The sequence below is a fragment of the Harpia harpyja genome, chromosome 8 (assembly GCF_026419915.1).
Source record: "Harpia harpyja isolate bHarHar1 chromosome 8, bHarHar1 primary haplotype, whole genome shotgun sequence".
NCBI classification, from domain to species: Eukaryota; Metazoa; Chordata; class Aves; order Accipitriformes; family Accipitridae; genus Harpia; species Harpia harpyja.
The window spans coordinates 12,735,295-12,753,592 of record NC_068947.1 but is presented as its reverse complement, the minus strand read 5'-3'; the positions used below and the strand labels follow the sequence as shown (position 1 = coordinate 12,753,592).

The following is an 18,298-nucleotide window of genomic DNA, read 5'->3' as shown; positions in this document are numbered from 1 at the left end:
TACTAGAACTTCCCTTGAAGAAAGGTAAGGCCCTGAAAAAAGGCCCCTTTCAAGAATAAACCTTGAAGTAGAGAGAAGAAGGTATCTCCTCTTGAGAGAGAGGATGCTTTCTCTCCTGTTCCTTCTGGCAGAAACCTAGGCAGGTCTCTCATAACCACTATCCTGTGTTCCTCTGGGCCTCTCTAGTACTAAAACCATCACGGGAGAATGCAGGTAATCTAAGTGTAGGTGCTGCAACATGTAGGGTAGACAAGGCCCTCGGAGTTAATTAACAAAGTTTGTAAATCGTCTGCTTTAGTGATCTAACTAAAAACCGCTATCTTGTCTCTGTGTTACTTTTTAGGCCTTTCTGAGAAGGCATCAATACAGACATATGAATGGAAGTGTGCTTAGCATTTTCTTAAAGTTTTGTCTTACCTGCAGAATCCTTCTCTTCAACAACGACGAGAGGTGTTTCTGCTTTTGCTGTTTTGGGCTTTCTTCCCCGCCTGGCCTTCCTCCTTGAGTCTGTACTGGCACTGGCTGCATCACAAATCACTGGCTGATCCACAGGGGGACCCTCTGCTGCTTTCTCTGCAACAGCCCCATTTTGGCTGGTTTGGCGGGCACCTTTAGCTTGTTCCAGGTGACTCAGCAAGTGTTCTGGGTGGATGGGAAAGAACACGAGAGTAAGGAGGAAAGAAACTGTCATGAAATACTCAAAGATCCAGCTGAAGCCTATCTATTGGGTCAACCTCACTTAGCAGAGACTCACTTCAAATTATTTCCAAAGCAGTCACAATACCTTCCTAAATAAAAGCATAGAATCTATTAAACAGTGAAATGATTACTCACAGGGACTGAATTTTTTAAGAGATTTGTTAGGTATCACTGTAAAAAGGTTGTGCTCCCTGATAATGGGTACGTTTTTCCAAATGCCCACGTTATTTAGTGGCCTAAGTCCCCTTTTCAAAAATGATTCATCAAATGGTCAGAGCTCTTAAATATTTTAAGTTCTTTTGAAAACCACATAAAATAGCTGCAAATGAAATGCATAAAAAAACCCCAATGTATTTCATTACTTTTACTAAATCTGTGCCATAAATACCAGGCAGACAGTATCACTAAGTATAAGCTGGCATCACTGACTTTATACGCTGCTCATGCAGTTCCCCATCCTTGATATTCCTAACATTCACATGTCATCTTCTAGACAACAGTTTTATTTCTTCTAGATTCAACATGACAGTTGTTTGCCCAGAGATTGACCACTGCCATATCCAAAATATCAATGTTTTACCTTCCTCGCTACCCTTTTTCTTAAAGGAACACAAAAATTAAAACCTTTATCTTACTGCATCATGGATGGGGCATGGCTTCACAGTGTCCTGCTCTGGAAGAGCAGAATTCTCCTGATGCTTCTCAGTACTCTCTCACAAATTTCTAGCACTTCCTACCTGTGAGCAGCTGAGGCTCCTGGAAGGCAGATGAACACACTTTACACGTCCACTGGCTGGACTCTGCTTCTGCAAATCCAGTGCCTTCTGGAGCATTCACTAAATCACAACAAGAAAAAGTACTGAAAAGCTTGGAAAATGGGAAGGTGGTAAATCCCTGTAGCTTTGTTTATCTTGCAATAACTCCCCGAGTACCACAAGTCACGATTTAAGCAGTAAGAGGCCCACAGGGGCAGCTGGGACCACTTCAGGACCTTCCAAACACGAACACTTGAAACATCAGAACAGAAACTAAATGATGCCAGGACAGAATGTCAGTGCTCTTGTGAAGTCTTGAGGATCCCTTTACCACTTTCTAAAGAACTGTGATTATCAAAGGCATAATATAAAGCAATTTTTAGCACCTTTAAAACCGGGGTTACCAGTCCTCTTCTGGGTCAGCTGAGGACAGAAGCAGGAGAAGCCTCCTTGCTCTCTGTGACGAGCATTGCAGAGTAAGAACATTTGGATTAATGGAAGTAAGGGTGAGGACAATGAAAACCTGGTTTTGAGCAGTTTCATTAACTAGATGTTCTATGAAACCACCATACTAATGTTTTAATTAATGTATCAGCTCACGACAGGTGCAGAAAATAAAGAAGAAATTAGGCAGAAAATGGAACTGGAATAAAAAAAACAAAGAGGAAAACAGTTACTCTGTTCACAGTCCATTGTCTTTAAGTTCTTGGATGATATGTCTGAATTTGCCAAGAGGATCTGATAAATCTGGACTCTTTCAGAGATTTTTTGGTACACACAAAGCTGAATATTCCACAGTCTACAAGACTCCCCCAAAGGAGAAGGATGACACTGAAATTCAGTTAAGTGAATGGCAGCACAGGAGATTCAAAGTGTGCCTCAGTTTCTGCCACAGATTTCCTGTACTATCATTAGCAAGTCAGTTCATCTCTCTCTGCCTCAGGACCCCATCTGTAATGGGACAATAAACTTACTTCCTCCTTTTCACTGTTGGCTCTTAAACCAAAACAAAAGATTTTCTGAGGCAGAGGTTGTTCCCTGCTACAAGTTACCTTCAACATTCTGCACTACAGAGGTGTGATCTCATCCGTGCTGTAATAAATAAATAAAAAATGACTAGACGATTCAGCAACAGAAATTCCTTCTTCACAGGCTACGTAAAGAACTTATCTTGAGAGCTCTGTCTGGGAGGCCAAAACCAGCAAACCTAAACCCCAAGATTCTGAGTAACTTTAAAAAAAAAAAAGTCAGATTGGTAAGCAACCTATAAGTTATTGTATCTGTCTCATGAAGTTTCAGGCTAGTAAAACTGAAAAAGTAAAACTGAGAAAGCACTACCTGAAAAACTGAAGTCTGTCTTGGAAATATGTCCTTGACTCTGCACTTCCCTTGCTCCTTAGCTGCCTCAAGCAGTAAACCTAGAAACCCTAGCTGTGCACTGGTTTGCCGGGAAAAGTCAGGTCCTGTTTAGGTTCCCACTTCTTCAGGCTTCCAGGGCAGCTGCAGGGCAACCCAGTTTACTTGGAAGCACAGATCTGTCAGTTGGCAACTGCTTTGTACAACTTGAGGCAAATAGTCAGAATAGAGAGAGGCATATTTTGTTTTGGAAACACCAGAACACTACATCAGTGGGAACACTTTAGGGTTCCCAAAGTATAATAGGCAGCATTTTGTTTCTATTGAAGTTGGACTTTCAGACAGTAGGATGAAGGATGTAGGAGGGGTTGTTCAAATTATTCATAGTTGCCCCCCCTCCCCACTTGGAAAAATCAGTTATGCCAAACTGAAAGACAACTCCCCAGTCAAGTTCACATTTTAGCTGTGACAGTATCCAGGTTCAATGAATGGATCTTCTGATGAATTGCTCTGTACATGTCTGCAACAACTCTCCTCCTCTTCTCCTGGCTACTTTTAGTATTAGTAAGCAAAATTTACCAAAGTAACCTTTTCAAAGAACAGATCCAGAATGGTTTTGTTCTGATCCTGATCTCCACACTATGTACTCTGAGTTTACTTTTAGACATGGCAGTTTGTGCTAAGTGGGTTCTTAATTTCATTGCTCTACTTATCTGAGATTACAGGGTGGAAGGGCATTGCTTCATAGTCGACCTTGGCGACCAAGTTCCTATGACACCACTGGTTATTTCCTGAGCCATATGTTCTTTGCCAAGAGTATCTGTATTGCTTGTAAGTTTATCTAAATTTGAGTTCCTGTAATCTAGAACAGTCTGAACTCTAATAGGCTTTTGGTATTATTGTAATTTGAGGATGGCCAGTGTTCTTTTCATTTCCAAACAGCACTGTTCTTACATTCACTCACAGTCTCATGTTTTCTTCTAGAACCTGATCAATGGAACTATTACACTTTGCACAGAGAGTCTGAAGATTTTCTTTTGAAATTGGCCCCACCCCAACGCTAACTACCTCCAAAGTCAGAAGCAGTTGTGCTTTTCATGAAAATCATCTGCCTAAAGGTTTATCGGCTCCTCTGTCACTTTTTGAACTGCATATGTATTTTAAGTACTATGCCCATGAAAATAAAAATAAAAATCCAGACTTTCAAATTCTCTCTAAATTAGTATTTGTTGAAAGTTATATAACTATAATATATGCATAGAAGTGGTACACCTAACAGCTCTTTAGATCTATATCTGTCCTTTATCTCCCTTAAAAATACTGTAATTTTGCATACCTGCTGGATCAGCTGCTGGTATGCTGGATTTCTTCGTTTTTTTATGGGGGAAGACAGCAGACGAAGGTTTTGAAGAGATTTTATTCCCCTCTTTATCAGATTCCATCACTACCAAACACACATCTGTGAAGAGGAAAAACAGTTCCTTTTCTTTACTTTCCAGACCCTTTGATTCTCTTGCTCTGTGCTGAGGGCAGTAACCATAGTCAGAAAGTTTTGCCCTATAGCAGGCCTGCAAAAACATTCTCATGTAAAATCCTAACTAGGACATTCTTATGCCTGAATCTCATACAATGTGCCTTTCATATTCTGGAGTCTATAGTGAAAGTGCTGAACAGAGAAAGCAGGACATACCTCACAATATTTTTAAATATCCATATGCACACAAAAATACATGAACAGGTTAAACTAAAGAGGAAAAAGATGAAACCTCTCAGTTAATACCAGCTGCAAACATCTTAGAATTCAGAAACCTGTTAACCACATTGATTCAGCTGTAGCACTTAAGACTGTGCTTACCATCAAGATCAGCCATAAAGCACGCTGATGGCAATGGCCTCTCCCCAAGCCATTTGTCACCCCAAATTATAGTCAGCACAGCAGTAATACCATTCAGGGAGTACTCCAAATTCAAGATCAGAAAGAAAATGCCCTTGCAATGCTAAAGGATCATTTCTTTTAGCTGTAGAAATGCAAAAGCAGAAGAAAACAAAGGGGCAGAGGAACAAAAGACTTCCAGCAATTCTAATTCAGATTCTAAAAAATCTGCTGCCTTTCTTTGCCAATGCACAATCATGTGGAATGGCAGTTCACTCTTGAGCTTATCTTATTCTAGTGGGTCCCATGTAAGACTGCATAAGACAAAAGTAGTTTTTTAGAACTGTATAACAGTTCTGAGCAAAACCAAAACATTTTCACTACAACTGAAAAAGAATGGCTTCTTTAGCAAATCTGCATATATGTTTAGACTTACACTGACACTTGGGTTCTTTTGCTCTTCTTACCCAGAAATGTTTTTGATGCAACCACCAGTTCTTTAGTTAAGAACTATTTATCCAGTTTGTTCACTGTGAAGAGGCTGAATCATCGCCTAGGCCATCCGTTTTCAAAAACTCAGATACATCATGGTGAAGAATCTATGCTTTCTTCTTGTAGGACAACCATGTATGCAGGTTAGCCTGACTTTAAAGGCTAACAAACTCAGGGTCAGAGCCTATTTGATAAACAGCCCTGTCAACTACAACAGCAGGGGACTATCAGTCCCTATCAGCACTGGGCCCTTAGGAAGGAAAAAAGGCCCCCACACATACCATTGGCAATACTAGTGACCTGCTTCAGCACTGGCTTTTCCATTTTTTTGGCGTAAAAAGCTGCATACCACACTCGCAGCTCAGTTCCTGGTGGGATGTCCCGGGAGGTGGTGAAGTAAATATCATTGTCATGCTGGAAGGCAGTTAAATTTTGATGCTCATATTCAGTGGCTGGTCGCACCATCATCATCCAGTTGCAATCATCTTCATTCGAGGTGTCAAAATATACCAGGGGCCCATCCTTCTGGAACAGCTGCCAAGCAAAATATGCATATAATAAAACCCTAACAAATAATACAAAGTTAAGAACTTTTATTTTCTGCTTTTGCAATGGTTTCCATTCAATGTACATCAGAGACAAAGCAAGCCTCAACACTTGTATCAAGCATGTTTCATGTACCAGTCACATCTTCAGATGAGTAAGTCTAAGACAGATGTTGTGGTTTAACCCCAGCCAGCAACTAAGCACCACGCAGCTGCTCACTCACTCCCCCCCCACCCAGTGGGATGGGGGAAAAAAATCGGGAAAAGAAGTTAAACTCGTGGGTTGAGATAAGAACGGTTTAACAGAACAGAAAAGAAGAAACTAATAATGATAATACTAATAAAATGACAACAGTAATAATAAAAGGATTGGAATGTACAAATGACACGCAGTGCAATTGCTCACCACCCGCCGATCGACACCCAGTTAGTCCCCGAGCAGCGATCCCCTGCCCCCTCCCCACCCCAGTTCCTATACTAGATGTGACGTCACATGCTATGGAATACACCGTTGGCCAGTTTGGGTCAGCTGCCCTGGCTGTGTCCTGTGCCAACTTCTTGTGCCCCTCCAGCTTTCTCACTGGCTGGGCTTGAGAAGCTGAAAAATCCTTGACTTCAGACTAAACACTACTTAGCAACAACTGAAAACATCAGTGTTATCAACATTCTTCGCATACTGAACTCAAACATAGCACTGTACCAGCTACTAGGAAGACAATTAACTCTATCCCAGCTGAAACCAGGACAACAGACTACCAGGGGCAGGATGGAAACAAACTGAACTTCTATCCTAAGAATTCTTGCTATAGGCACCAGTTTCTCACAAAAATTGAATGACTGAATAGAGGAGAATGGAGGGGAATCCAAACAGCACGCTGTGAAACACCCATCAGCCTGAGTCACATTTCTAAATCTTTACTTCTGAGTTAAGTATTACTGAAAACTAAGACTGAACTCAATTTTTACCATAGCATTTTTTCCTACCAAAACTTGTCAAGAGAAGAATAAAATAAATGCAAGATAGAAAAAAAAATATTTATTCTGCATGTTCCATAAACCTAATGCATATGGTGCTCATTAAGCAAATATAATAAAATTGAACACTCATTAAAACAACTGAAATGAACTGCCATAGTCATTGTCCTCCTTGTATGATCACATGCAGAAGGTGAAAGACAAGCAGTTTCGCTGACTGTATCCTAGCCCTATCTCCTGTAAGGATATTCACTTCAAACATGCAGAATGAGCCTCTAGTTTGGTTCTTCTGTATCCTGCCCAGAGAATGCTTGTTTAGCTAGTCCATTATAGCGTATGCCTAAAAGATGTCCCAAATTACCCCCCTACACACTTTTTTTTTTCTCCATAGTGTTAGATAGCAGAAATTCATCACAGGTAAAACTGACTCCTTGTTATTGCTTTTCGTGTGCCATGTCTTACCTTCAGGGGAAAAACTGATTCTTTTTCCAGCTTGGCAACTCTCTTGGATTCAAATGGGCCAAACTGTGTACGTTTCACTAGCTGAGTCAGAGCAAACACTCCTTCAGTCCCATCTTCCAATTGCCTTATCTCCAAATTAGAAGGGAGAGATGATCTAAAAATTGAAGAGAGAATTGAGAAACAAAACCAGTTACACATGGGACAACATTGCAGTGTTGGAACCCACAGACGAAAGAAGTCAACAATTGTATTTCTCCAATCTCCAGTGACAGCAAAGTCTTCTGATCAACATACCCTAACTTCTATGAGGATTTATAAATAAACAGAGGAGAATAACTACCAGTAGAGGAGGAGGGCCAAATCAGCGATTACTTGAGAGAGCTCAATCCATGTAAGTCCAGGGACCCAACAGGCTGCACCTGAGGGTGCTGACAGAGCAGTCCAATACCATAGTGAGACTATTCTCTTTTGTCTTGGAAAGATCATGGGCATCAGGGGAGGTCCCTGATGACTGAAGAAAGACAAATGTTGCACCCATCTTCAAAAAAGGCCAAAAGGATGATACAAGGAACCACAGATTGGTCGGCCTCACTTCAGTCCCTGGGAAAATCACCGAACAAGACCTTTTGGGAGGCATTTATGGGCACATGAGGAGAAGGTGACTGGAAACAGTCACCATGGATTGATTAAGGGCAACTCATGCCTGACAAACTGTATGCCTTCCAGGATAAAATGACCAGGTTTGTAGATGAGGGAAGAGCAGTGGATGTCATTTCCCTTGACTTCGTAAGACTTTCAAAACTGATATCTCTGTATCCAGGTTGGGATGTTATGGTCTGGGCAGGTACACAACTACTAGAGTAAATACCTTGTTGGGTGGTTATGAGAGGCTGAAAGAGTTAATGTCTCAAACACTGTGGTGGGGCAAGTTCTGCTTAAGGACTAACTCTGCATAACAACGAACCCTGCATAGCAAGGAATCCCAGGTGAAAAGAAGCCGATCAGCACCCATCAGCAACAGGTGGGGGAGGGCATTGTGCCCTGCCGGAGGGTGCACAGCTCCCTGTTCTGATGTGCTGTTTTGGATATGCTGAGCAGGGCAGCTCACCACGTATGGTGAAAGATCACGTCTGCAGGGAATGGGAAGTTACTCACCAAATGACCCCCAAGCCCACAGACCTATTTCCCAAAGGCTCACAAACTGCTCAGGACACCTAATTAGCCTAATGAGTTCGAGTGCCTGCCCGAAGGAGGGGCAAGGATGATAAAAGGACAGAAACTGAAGCCCCCCAGGGCGTGCACCCACCGGAGCTGGACCCCTTGGCTGACAGAACCAAGGACCAGTGAAATCTTTCTCTTCTCTGTCTTGTTTCTCTCTTTCTCTTTCTTTTTCCTTTTCCGTAATCCCTACACCTTATCCCTTTAGACATAAACCGTTGATGAAGTTTGGGACTAGGAGTGAACCAGCCGCCCCTGGACTCCTCACTGAGGAGTCTAGAAAGCAAGGGGGTCTGCTCTGAACCTCATGACTCAATGGGAGGGCTCTCCTTATTGTCTTCCCTGAACTGATCCAAAAATAAGCAAGGCCTGTAGTATATGTTTGGTGATGTAGAGTTAGCACACGTTACACAGTTTACTGACGTAGTTTCATGCCAATTTTTGTTGTGAGCATACCAATTTTTGTGGTGAGCATGCCAATTCTTGTTGTGAGCGAATTAAAGTTGAGTTTTTGGAGTTAAAGGATCCCTGGTGTCATTCCACCTTAATCCTGACCTGGGAATGAGCAAACCTGAGTTGTCGTCCTGAGAAACTGGGATGTGACAGTGGTCAGGCTTAGAGGGTCATGATAAATGGTTCTTTACTTGGAGGCCACAACAACTGGGATACCACAGAAGTCTGTGCTGGGACCTGTACTGTTTAACACCTTTATCAACGACCTAGAAGGGGCAATGGAGTGCACTCTCATCCAGTTTGCAGATCACACTAGATGGGGGACACAGTCCATATATCTGAGGGCAGGATTGCTATCCAGGGGGACCTGGATAGCCTGGACAGATACATCGACAGGAACCACATGAAATTCCAATGACAAATGCAAAGTCCTGCACCTGGGAAGGAAGAACCCCAGCCAGTACCATCACCAGGGAGAAAGACCCTGGGGGTGGTGGTGGGCAGCAAGCTGGACATGAGGCCATAGCATGTCTCAGCAGCAAAGTGGACCAAATGCATCCTGGATGGTATGAACAGAAGCAGCTAACAGATTGAGGCAAGTGGTTGTCCCCCTCTGCTCTGCACTTACTACATCCTAGCTATCTATTGCCTCCTGTTTTGGGCTTCCAATATGGTAAAGACATTGACAAACTGGAGTGAGCTCAGGGGAATACCACCAGGACGGTCAAGGGCTAGAGCAGTTACCTTGTGAGGAGAGGCTGGGGAAGCAGAGCTTGATCAGCCTGGGGAAGAGACAGCTGTGGGGGCCCAAACAGCCACCTGTGCACACCTACAGGGACATCACTGAGACAGAGGAGTCAGGCTCTTCCCAGGGGCTCACGGCAAGAGCAGAAGAGACAATATGAATAAAAATGGAAAATAAGCAGTTCAGCCTGGATGTTAGTTCTGACTGGAATATTCTGAGACCTCTTCCAAAATGAATGATCCTATGGCTCTACAGATCTCTGGTTATGATCATGCTTATTTTAAAAAACAACCTATACCCCTCCCCAAATTAACACCTTATATACTTATGCTGATCATAGCCCTTAAGATGAAAGCCCTGGAAGTTTCCCTTCTGTCTTCTAACTCCCTTATTGCAAACATTGATACATTGATCACAAGTGCTTCTGTGCTCCCAGCCTCTCTCATTCACCAAACAAGCTTCTGAGAAGAACTACACGTAGTAAATATTGTTACTACATACGATACACAAAGAACATCTTCCAAATGACTGGAACCACCATATTGGTTCTACAGACACCAAACGTAACCCTGTTTTTTCAGGTCTGTGCTAATGGATGAAAAGCTAAAAATAATCAGACAGGCTACTGACTACTCTATAGAAGCTGACCTTGGCAGATCCACTTCCCTGTCTAGACGAAGAGAAATACAAAAAGATTGCAATCATAGTGATAAACAAATGAATTGAAAAAATGCTTTCAGTTTTAATAACAGAATATGCAATCTTAGAGACAGTGAAGTTCAGATATTTAACACTTCTTTTCTAACCATAAAGCATCCATTTTACCTTTGCAGTAGGACAGATGAAACAATGATCATGTGGTTAAGCAGCTAGACTGGTTTTTAATAGATTCATATCCAGTTTGTGGTTAAACTTGCCCTCAACCTCAGACAACTTACTCTCTCAGCTACTGTTCCCCAGATGTAAAATAAAGGCTGCAACTATATTTCTTCTTTCCCTTTCTTATCTTGCCTGTTTTCAGCTGTAAACTCTTCAGGAAAATAAATACATTTTTCTGTAACACAGCCATTTTAAAACTCTGCTTTCAAATCCACTACCCAGCAGCCCACACTTCCACTAGGGAAAACAGCATCTGCATGTCAAAAGAAGGCTGAAACCCGGTACATGCACCATATTTGCAAATGTTCACAGTAGGAACATCTGGACAGTATGGTAATTTTCCACCATACAAATCAATATGAGCATTAAATTGCAAGGCAAAAAAAGAAAAAAAGATAAAAGGTAAGAAATAATAGTTTAACTTTTCACTGAATCTGTTTAGTATGGGCTAGAAACTTACTGCACTGCCCAGTATCTGTGTATAAGAAAAGCACCTCCATGACTAGTTTCTATTATTCCTATGGGCATTTTGAAATTACCCTCAAGAACGAAGCACCTCTAGTGTCAGGGCTGTGAAGACAGTAGTCCCCATTAACACTTGCTGCAGAAGATGATCCATGGCAGGTTTCCAGGCACAGGAAGGCGGTGCCTGGCAGGTGCTGCAGGGAGCTTCCTTTTCTGGGAAGGCCCAGAAAAACAGCTACGGCTCCTGCACACGTGCAGCCAGTTTACACTGTGGGACACCAAGAGCATCCTTCCCAGGCAGAGAGGCGTCATGGCACCCAGGCGGCAGACCCAGCACATTCAGTATTTGTTACAAAATGATCCTAGGAATACACAGTATGGCCTACGTATCCAGTATGTGTCAGACTTGCTGCCCACGTGCCCGAGTTTTCTGTCCATGACTTCCCACAAAGAAATATGGAAGCCCTAAGCACATTGTATAACACATGAAGTCATTTGAACTCTCTTCCCTTTTTGGATTTGTACTGCATCTTCACAATAGTTGTTTCTTTTCCTTAGCCTTACATTTTACACCTTAATACGAATTTTGCTGACAATGCCTGATTGCCTTTCTCTGTAAAAATCACTACTCAGTGTTGTTTTCTCCTAACTAGATTTAGTCTATTTGTTTCTTTTGGCAAGCGTGAATGTTTCTGCTGTGCTGTCACAGATTTTCTGACAGAAGCATTACCCCTAATCAGTCGTAAAGACTCACAATAATGAGAACAACTTCTTTTGCTTCTCAATGGAGGAACTACAGAGGTTACACCAAGCAAATGAGAAATCCTCAGACACTTCTCTGAAACTGATATGGTGCATCTGAGGAGGGGAAAAAGCTGCAGGTACTTGACCAAGACAGAAGTCATCACCCCATCTGGCACTATCCAACTTTTTGCCAGAAACCTCAGCAAAGAAGCCAAGTCCTGATGAGCAGCAAGTTATTTTTTGGCTTCAATTCAGAAAAGCACTTAGGTGCATGCACCAACTTTTCTATTTAATCAAGGCCATGTGCCTTCCACAGATTGGGACTTCACTTTTCAGCTGTCAGTGTGACACTCACTAAACAGCAAATATGCTTTAAAGAACTAATATGGGTGTTGGATTAGTCAGAACTAACACAAACGTTCCTTACCTTGCCCTGCTCAATACAAAGGAGTCTTTGACTGTCACCACAGGGCCCAGTTCAGGGCACTCTGAATCATGGTACTGTCCACAGTCCTCACACCCTGCAAGGAAACAGACAGTATACAGAAAGGCTGATGGAAAACACTTTCGTAAGACAGCTGCCTTCTTTCAAGAACCAAATACAAAATCTACCACCAGGCAAAATACATACATACACAGATGTTTATTTATATTGCTTAAAAGAACATGTATAATTGAACAAGTTGATAGCTGGCACCTGTGTAGGTGAGGTAACACAGACCGCGATCAGTACTATCAGAAGACAATTGTTTAAATTCTCTCTCAAAGGAAAATAATCGCCTTACATCTACAGTAAATATTCTGCTTAAAGATGGCATTAGTCTTCAGATAAAGTGCCGTAACATCTAGCAGCTAAAGAAAACCACATTACTACCTTCACCAGAACCCAGGCTTTTAGAAACAGCTTGGGTAGGATGGTCTTTTTAGCGGCAGGAGGCATAAACCCAGCACCAGTAAGAGAGCTGGCACAGGGCCTCGGCAGGGCATGAGCATGCTATGGGAGCCCAGCGCTGCCTGGTGCCATGCCTGGCCCGCTCACATTCTTCACCCACAGCGCAGGGAAAGATACCTCCAAGACACCTTCTGGTGCCTTTCCAAACAAGTCAGCTGGCTGCACAATACACTTTGGCCACTTCTTAATTCACTGTCAGCTTACCTAAATTAACTTTTAGTTTAAGTGGCTGTAAATTACCCAGAACTGAATGGTTCCTAAGAAACAATTTTCAGACCAGGATAATTTGAGGCTTTCTAAAATAAGCCAACTTAACAGGATTTCAAATGCATATACATTGCTTCACTGTGAAAAACAGCTGTCAAACTGCTCTGCCTGGTCAGCTGCTGACACAGCTTAAGAAAAGATCATTGCACAGGGCTTATATTCCTATAGTGTGATTTCCACCTGAGCTCCACGCTCACAAGGGCAAGTCAGGTAACCCCAGTAAGGATGCAAAGTAAGAGGGTGGTTACACCTTGTTTGGGAAGAGAACAAGACAAAAGCCGTGTCATTCCAGGGTATGTCCCCTCTGGTAAAGCTACTCTGTGCTCCTAACTGGAAACCCCTCCCTCCCAGTATTTGTCCCAGTGAACTAACAAAAGGATTTCTTCTAAGATGTGGAAAAGGGATCCCAAACTACGACGCACAGCTCCGCATTGTTTCTTCTTCTGGCAACAAAAACAGCTTAGCAGTGAAAATCCACATACATTTCACAAACAGCAGTACCAGCTCATGCAACCCCCAAGCCTGGCCACTACTTCTCGTACAGCTGTTTGTGCTGCCTTCTGGTGAACCAAGGAATGAAACAACCAGCTTTTCCCAGCAATTTACTTTTCAGCTGAATGAATCTCCGAGTCCAGTTTGCTGTACAGCAACAGATAGATGTATCAGAGGAAAGGATCTGCAGGCAAGTGCTATCGACATAGCACCAGCATCAAAACTAAGCCTACAGCCAAATGGCCTACCCTGTCCTGCGCTGTTTACCGTACCACCCCCCCGCCCCTTAGGTATGCCTGTAGCTCACGTTGCACTTAATATTACTGAAATAACCTGGGCTAAATACAAATTTCCAAAACCAGAGAGGGCGGAGGAGCCACAGAGGAATGTGTAAACCAGACTGCTGAAAAGAACTGGATTATCATCCATAAAGGGTTGTCATAACCAACGGGGACAGGAAGGAATAGCCGGAGCGACAGCTTCTTAAACAAGCTTTGCTGGCAAAGGAAGTGAAGCACTTTGTCACTCCCCTTATCTTTCAACTGCACCTAGGCCCCTCTCACTTCTTCAAAGATAGCCACTGCACAGGTTCAGCAAAGTGCAGACAGCACTGTCCAAAACTACATGCAGGAATAAGCTACACATTTGTCTCACTCCTTTGCAGATGAATGATCAAAGCCAGGGGAATATGATACTGACATTGTGGAGCATGTCCCTCAAAATCTACGGGATACCTTACAGCAGACATTCCCCAAGTCTGTTACACTCACCATATGTGACACTTTCAAGAGATTACAGCCACAGGAGAAATACAAAACTAAGCATGGGATAAATGGTAAGATACCCTGGGGGTAGTATATTCACACACTTCTATTAAAAATATTCCAAAACTCTCTTATGTCTATGAAATATGTATTCAATGATGTTAACTATGGGAGTGCACAGTATCATTTTTAACAACTCACTTTTTCAGAACATAAGTAGTCCCCATATCCCATGGGAAAAACTTACAGAGAGCACAAGAAAGTTCAAGGAATTCAATGACCCCAGCTTCCACTGGAAGGGGGAAAATCGTGTTGTGCGACACCTTCTACCTCTGCAATTAGGCAATGGTATCACATCCCCATCCCTGTTGCTATCCACCAGGGTCTTTCTATTAAAGGGAAGATAAGGTAACTTCACTACTGGTATCTGCACCTCAATACAAATGCCTATTGAGTCAACACTATTTTTGAAGGAACCCTGGTGAATCTGTGGTGGAGGGAAAAGTGGAACTTTCCAATAGAGTTGCCATAAGGTTAACATGCAGCTGTGGAGCCATCAGGGGTAAAAGACTGCGGATCCATATCACCAAAGACGTCCGCTCCATTCTGCTCTTCCCAGATTGGATCCACAATATCTGGGCCCCCTCTGCTCGTACAAGTAGGTGAGCGGACTCCGCATCTCTTAACTTTTCTCCACTCTAACACCAGATCCTGCATGTCCCAGGCTGTTGACAAAGGAGAGGCTGCAGGGCTGGTATGCCACTGGGAAAGCAGCCTACTAGCCAAGTTCCATCAAGCATGGGACACTGCCCACCACACTGCCTGGGCACACCACCGCTGCAGCCTCTCTTCACGCACCATGACCCCATGAGTCCAAATCCCAGGTCATGGAGCCCAGCCTGGCACACGGGGTTACACAGAAGGCAGACCACAAAGCTAAGCTGCATGAAGCGCAGGCCTAGCTGCAGGCGCACAAGAAAACACAGTGAATGCCATGAGTGAGACCTGTCAGGGCAGTCAGTGCATCTCAAACTGGGCTTGTCCAGGAAGAATAATGAGCCTGCGTCCTCCTCCTGTGGAGGTGTAGATCTTCAACTCAGGCTAGAGGTCAGAGTTCCCCACAGACACCCCCAGTTGCTAAAGCTGGCTGTATAAACATAAGGCTTAGACTAGTGTTAGGCCTTCAATCTCACTTGCTTCAACCACGAAAAAGCTGTTCTGCTAACTCACATTCAGAGGTCTCTTTGTGTGTTTGCCAACAAAACCAGGAGAATGTGTATGCTTAAAATGAGCAACCTTCTCTCTACTTCTCCATAGGCTGTTTGAGCTTCCTTTACATAAACACTTTTCTAAATAAACACTTAGCCTGTTTTAGTCTTTAATTTCAAACATTCTGAGTAGACAAGTCAAATCATGAGAGTTAGATCATTTTCCTTTCTAATACTTACAGATAAACATAGTCTCATCACTGCCATCTTCAGCCATTTTTTAAACCTGCCAAAATACAAAAGATGAAGTTAGTTCTGAATGACTTTTACTTTTCATATTATTGAAACATCCCTTTATGGAGTAATGAAGCTGACTAACCCAGAGCACACCCAAACACATTACTGCCCTTGCAGGAGTATCAATGGAAAATTAAAGAAATTAAAGTTGCTAAAAAAACCCCAGGGACTGCCGTATCATCACATGTGTTGCTGAAATCACTACCAAGAAGCTGAAATGTGTGTACATTCACAGGCATTTCTCTCTGAGGCAATGCTGTCTCATGCTGTTCCCTATCCCTCTTCTTGCCAACCTCCAGCCATTCCTGTGTGTCCCCTGCAATAAGCTCCTGTGGAGCCTCAGAACAAGCAGGGCCAGAGGACTAATCCAGGCCAGCAACAACCACTGCAGAAACAAGGCCCATCTGGTTCAGTGCAACATTTTAGTGAACAGTAGCTTAACAAATTATCTCTGAAGGACAGATTACTTATTTAATAAACATAATAACCTTAAGAACCTAGAAACTGCAGATATGATCACAGATTTGTTCCAAAGGCAAAGGTATACTGTAGTAACGAGCACCAGAAAACCTGGGAAAACAAATCCTGTCTTTGTCACTGACCTTCCATGAAACGGTAACTCACCAATTTGCTTTCATCTGTAAAATAAGGATAATCTATATTCACTTTTATAAATCAGTTTTGGCAGTATGTATTAAAAACTTGAATAACACTATCTATTGCTCCTCAATGATGTCTAGACAATCTAAATTATGGTTGGCAAATAGTCTGATTATGTATGGCTAAGATCACGATACAAGCAGGATCTAGAAGATAGTTTTCCCTTTTCTAACCATGAAAAGGCTCTCCTCTTCAAATAAGCAATTTTCCCAATACCCCAGTGAGAGGCAAAGCAACACAAAGATCATGACCCAAATCTAAGAGAGAATAAGGCTGCAGAAACAGCAAGCACATCGGTCAAGAGGAGAAGAGGAAGGAGTAAGAGACTGAACTTGTGAGAGGAAGGACAGGAGGAGAGGAAACACAACCAAAGACACACCAAGCTAGCAGAGCCCTGTTCACAAAGAGATAAAGCATTTGCTACTACAACAAAAGCCAAGCCAAAGATACGCACAAGCGCAGCCGTTACTCAGGATCAGGTCCCCCCGTTATGAGTTTACTCTTGAACACTGATGCTTCTTCATATGCTCTGCCTAGCTGGGCCATGGAAATATGCCTCAGGCTGGAGCCCGGAGCAGCAGCTACTTCTGCGCAGGTACTGGCTCTACTGACTTCTCAGCACAAGTGAAGTCCCTGTCCCATGCAACCCCTCTCACTGTTTCAGGAAGAACTCCACACTTGTGCCAAGTCTGCTGCTAGTGCCACAATGGCACCTGCACGTGCCAGGGAGCAATGTCTGATCTGCAGCTGCCAGCTGCACCCATGCTCCCTCTGCCCCGCTCCAAGCCTCCACCACAAGCAGCAAACAGGTTCCTTCACCAATTGTAGGCTACTCCCAATTAGCAAAGGACAGTCCATCGCCACACGGAGATGCGCTGGGTGGAAAGGCAGCATATCAACTGATGGGAATACAAAGGGACACCCGGTCGCTGTGGCTCGTGGTCATGGCAGGAGGGATCCTGCTACTCAGTTATCTGGGCAACAGCCTAACAGGGATTTTGATCACAGAGCCTGGGCACCCTGGCATTCCCACACGGCCCACCCCAAGCACTGCCCTCCCCAACTCCACCTAATGCCAACAGCACGATCCCTCCTAACACCCGCTGCCCCAGTAAGGGGCCAGCGCTGCCCATCTGTGGCACAAGCTAGGCCTTTCTTGGCTACGGCTTTTGGGGACTAAACTCGTATCATAAAACACTTAAACATTTATACAAAAGCCCAACACTGAGCACAAGCAGCAATTCAAGGAATTGCCCAAAAGCTCTTTTCCTGAAAGCACTGTAAACAATGCAACAGGTGTTTAGGGAAACCCAGAGTATAACTGTGCAAAACAAGCCACAGAAAGCGCATCATAGGTTGATGTCAAAAATGGTTTGTTTTGCTTTTTAACCAAGATGTTTTGTGGATGCTCTGCACTCTTTCAAGAGGTGTACGTCCAGTTATTTTTAGATAGTTTGTGTCCTGACAAGACTTTAATCCTAAATATGGCTGAATTAACAATACTCTTCTTGGTCAACGTTTCAGATACGCAGGGGACACAGTGTAGCAAGAACAGCAATACTGCTGTGCGACCTGCTCATCAAAGGCATTCGCCTTCTAGGACTTTCCTGTGTCGCATTCTTCACAAACAGCAGACTGATGACATGCAGCATTACAGAAGCATCAATGTCAGTCTTGTTCTAGGGGCTGTCAGATGAGAATAGCAACAAAGGGGAGGAGAAATCATAGTAGCCTACATGTTGTTCAAGGTGATGCGGAGAAAGCGTAAAGGTCCCTCAAACGTATCTCACGTAGCTGATAAGGACACGACATCTCAGTTATTACCTGCATTAGCGCAATTTCCATTTTTGCAGCAAGTGCTTTCATTTTCCACATAGCAAAATTTCTGATTCGCCATCCATCTTTCCTATGCTCAGCACAATGACCTGCTATGCTCTGAAATAAACAGGAACGGGTAATGTACTGTGTATCAAATAAACTCACACCTCAACACGCAG

General features: G+C 43.2%; 1 protein-coding gene across 8 annotated transcripts in view; it reads right to left on the bottom strand.

Annotated features, from left to right (window-relative positions):
• Positions 1-18,298, bottom strand: part of PRDM15 (PR/SET domain 15) — a 41,362-nt gene that overhangs the window by 20,491 nt on the left and 2,573 nt on the right. For 3 of the 8 annotated variants that reach the window (XM_052794697.1, XM_052794701.1, XM_052794702.1), the window contains exons 2-8: positions 15,585-15,630; positions 12,089-12,182; positions 7,158-7,311; positions 5,457-5,709; positions 4,147-4,269; positions 1,437-1,535; positions 418-642 (exon numbers count right to left, since the gene is read on the bottom strand). In XM_052794697.1, the coding sequence (XP_052650657.1) occupies positions 418-642; positions 1,437-1,535; positions 4,147-4,269; positions 5,457-5,709; positions 7,158-7,311; positions 12,089-12,182; positions 15,585-15,621 (985 nt within the window). In that variant the 5' untranslated portion in view covers positions 15,622-15,630. Of the gene's footprint in view, positions 1-417; positions 643-1,436; positions 1,536-4,146; positions 4,270-5,456; positions 5,710-7,157; positions 7,312-9,572; positions 11,699-12,088; positions 12,183-15,584; positions 15,631-16,755; positions 17,344-18,125; positions 18,237-18,298 lie in introns of those variants that run through there. The other 5 variants (XM_052794698.1, XM_052794700.1, XM_052794699.1 and 2 more) reach the window with 4 other exon arrangements.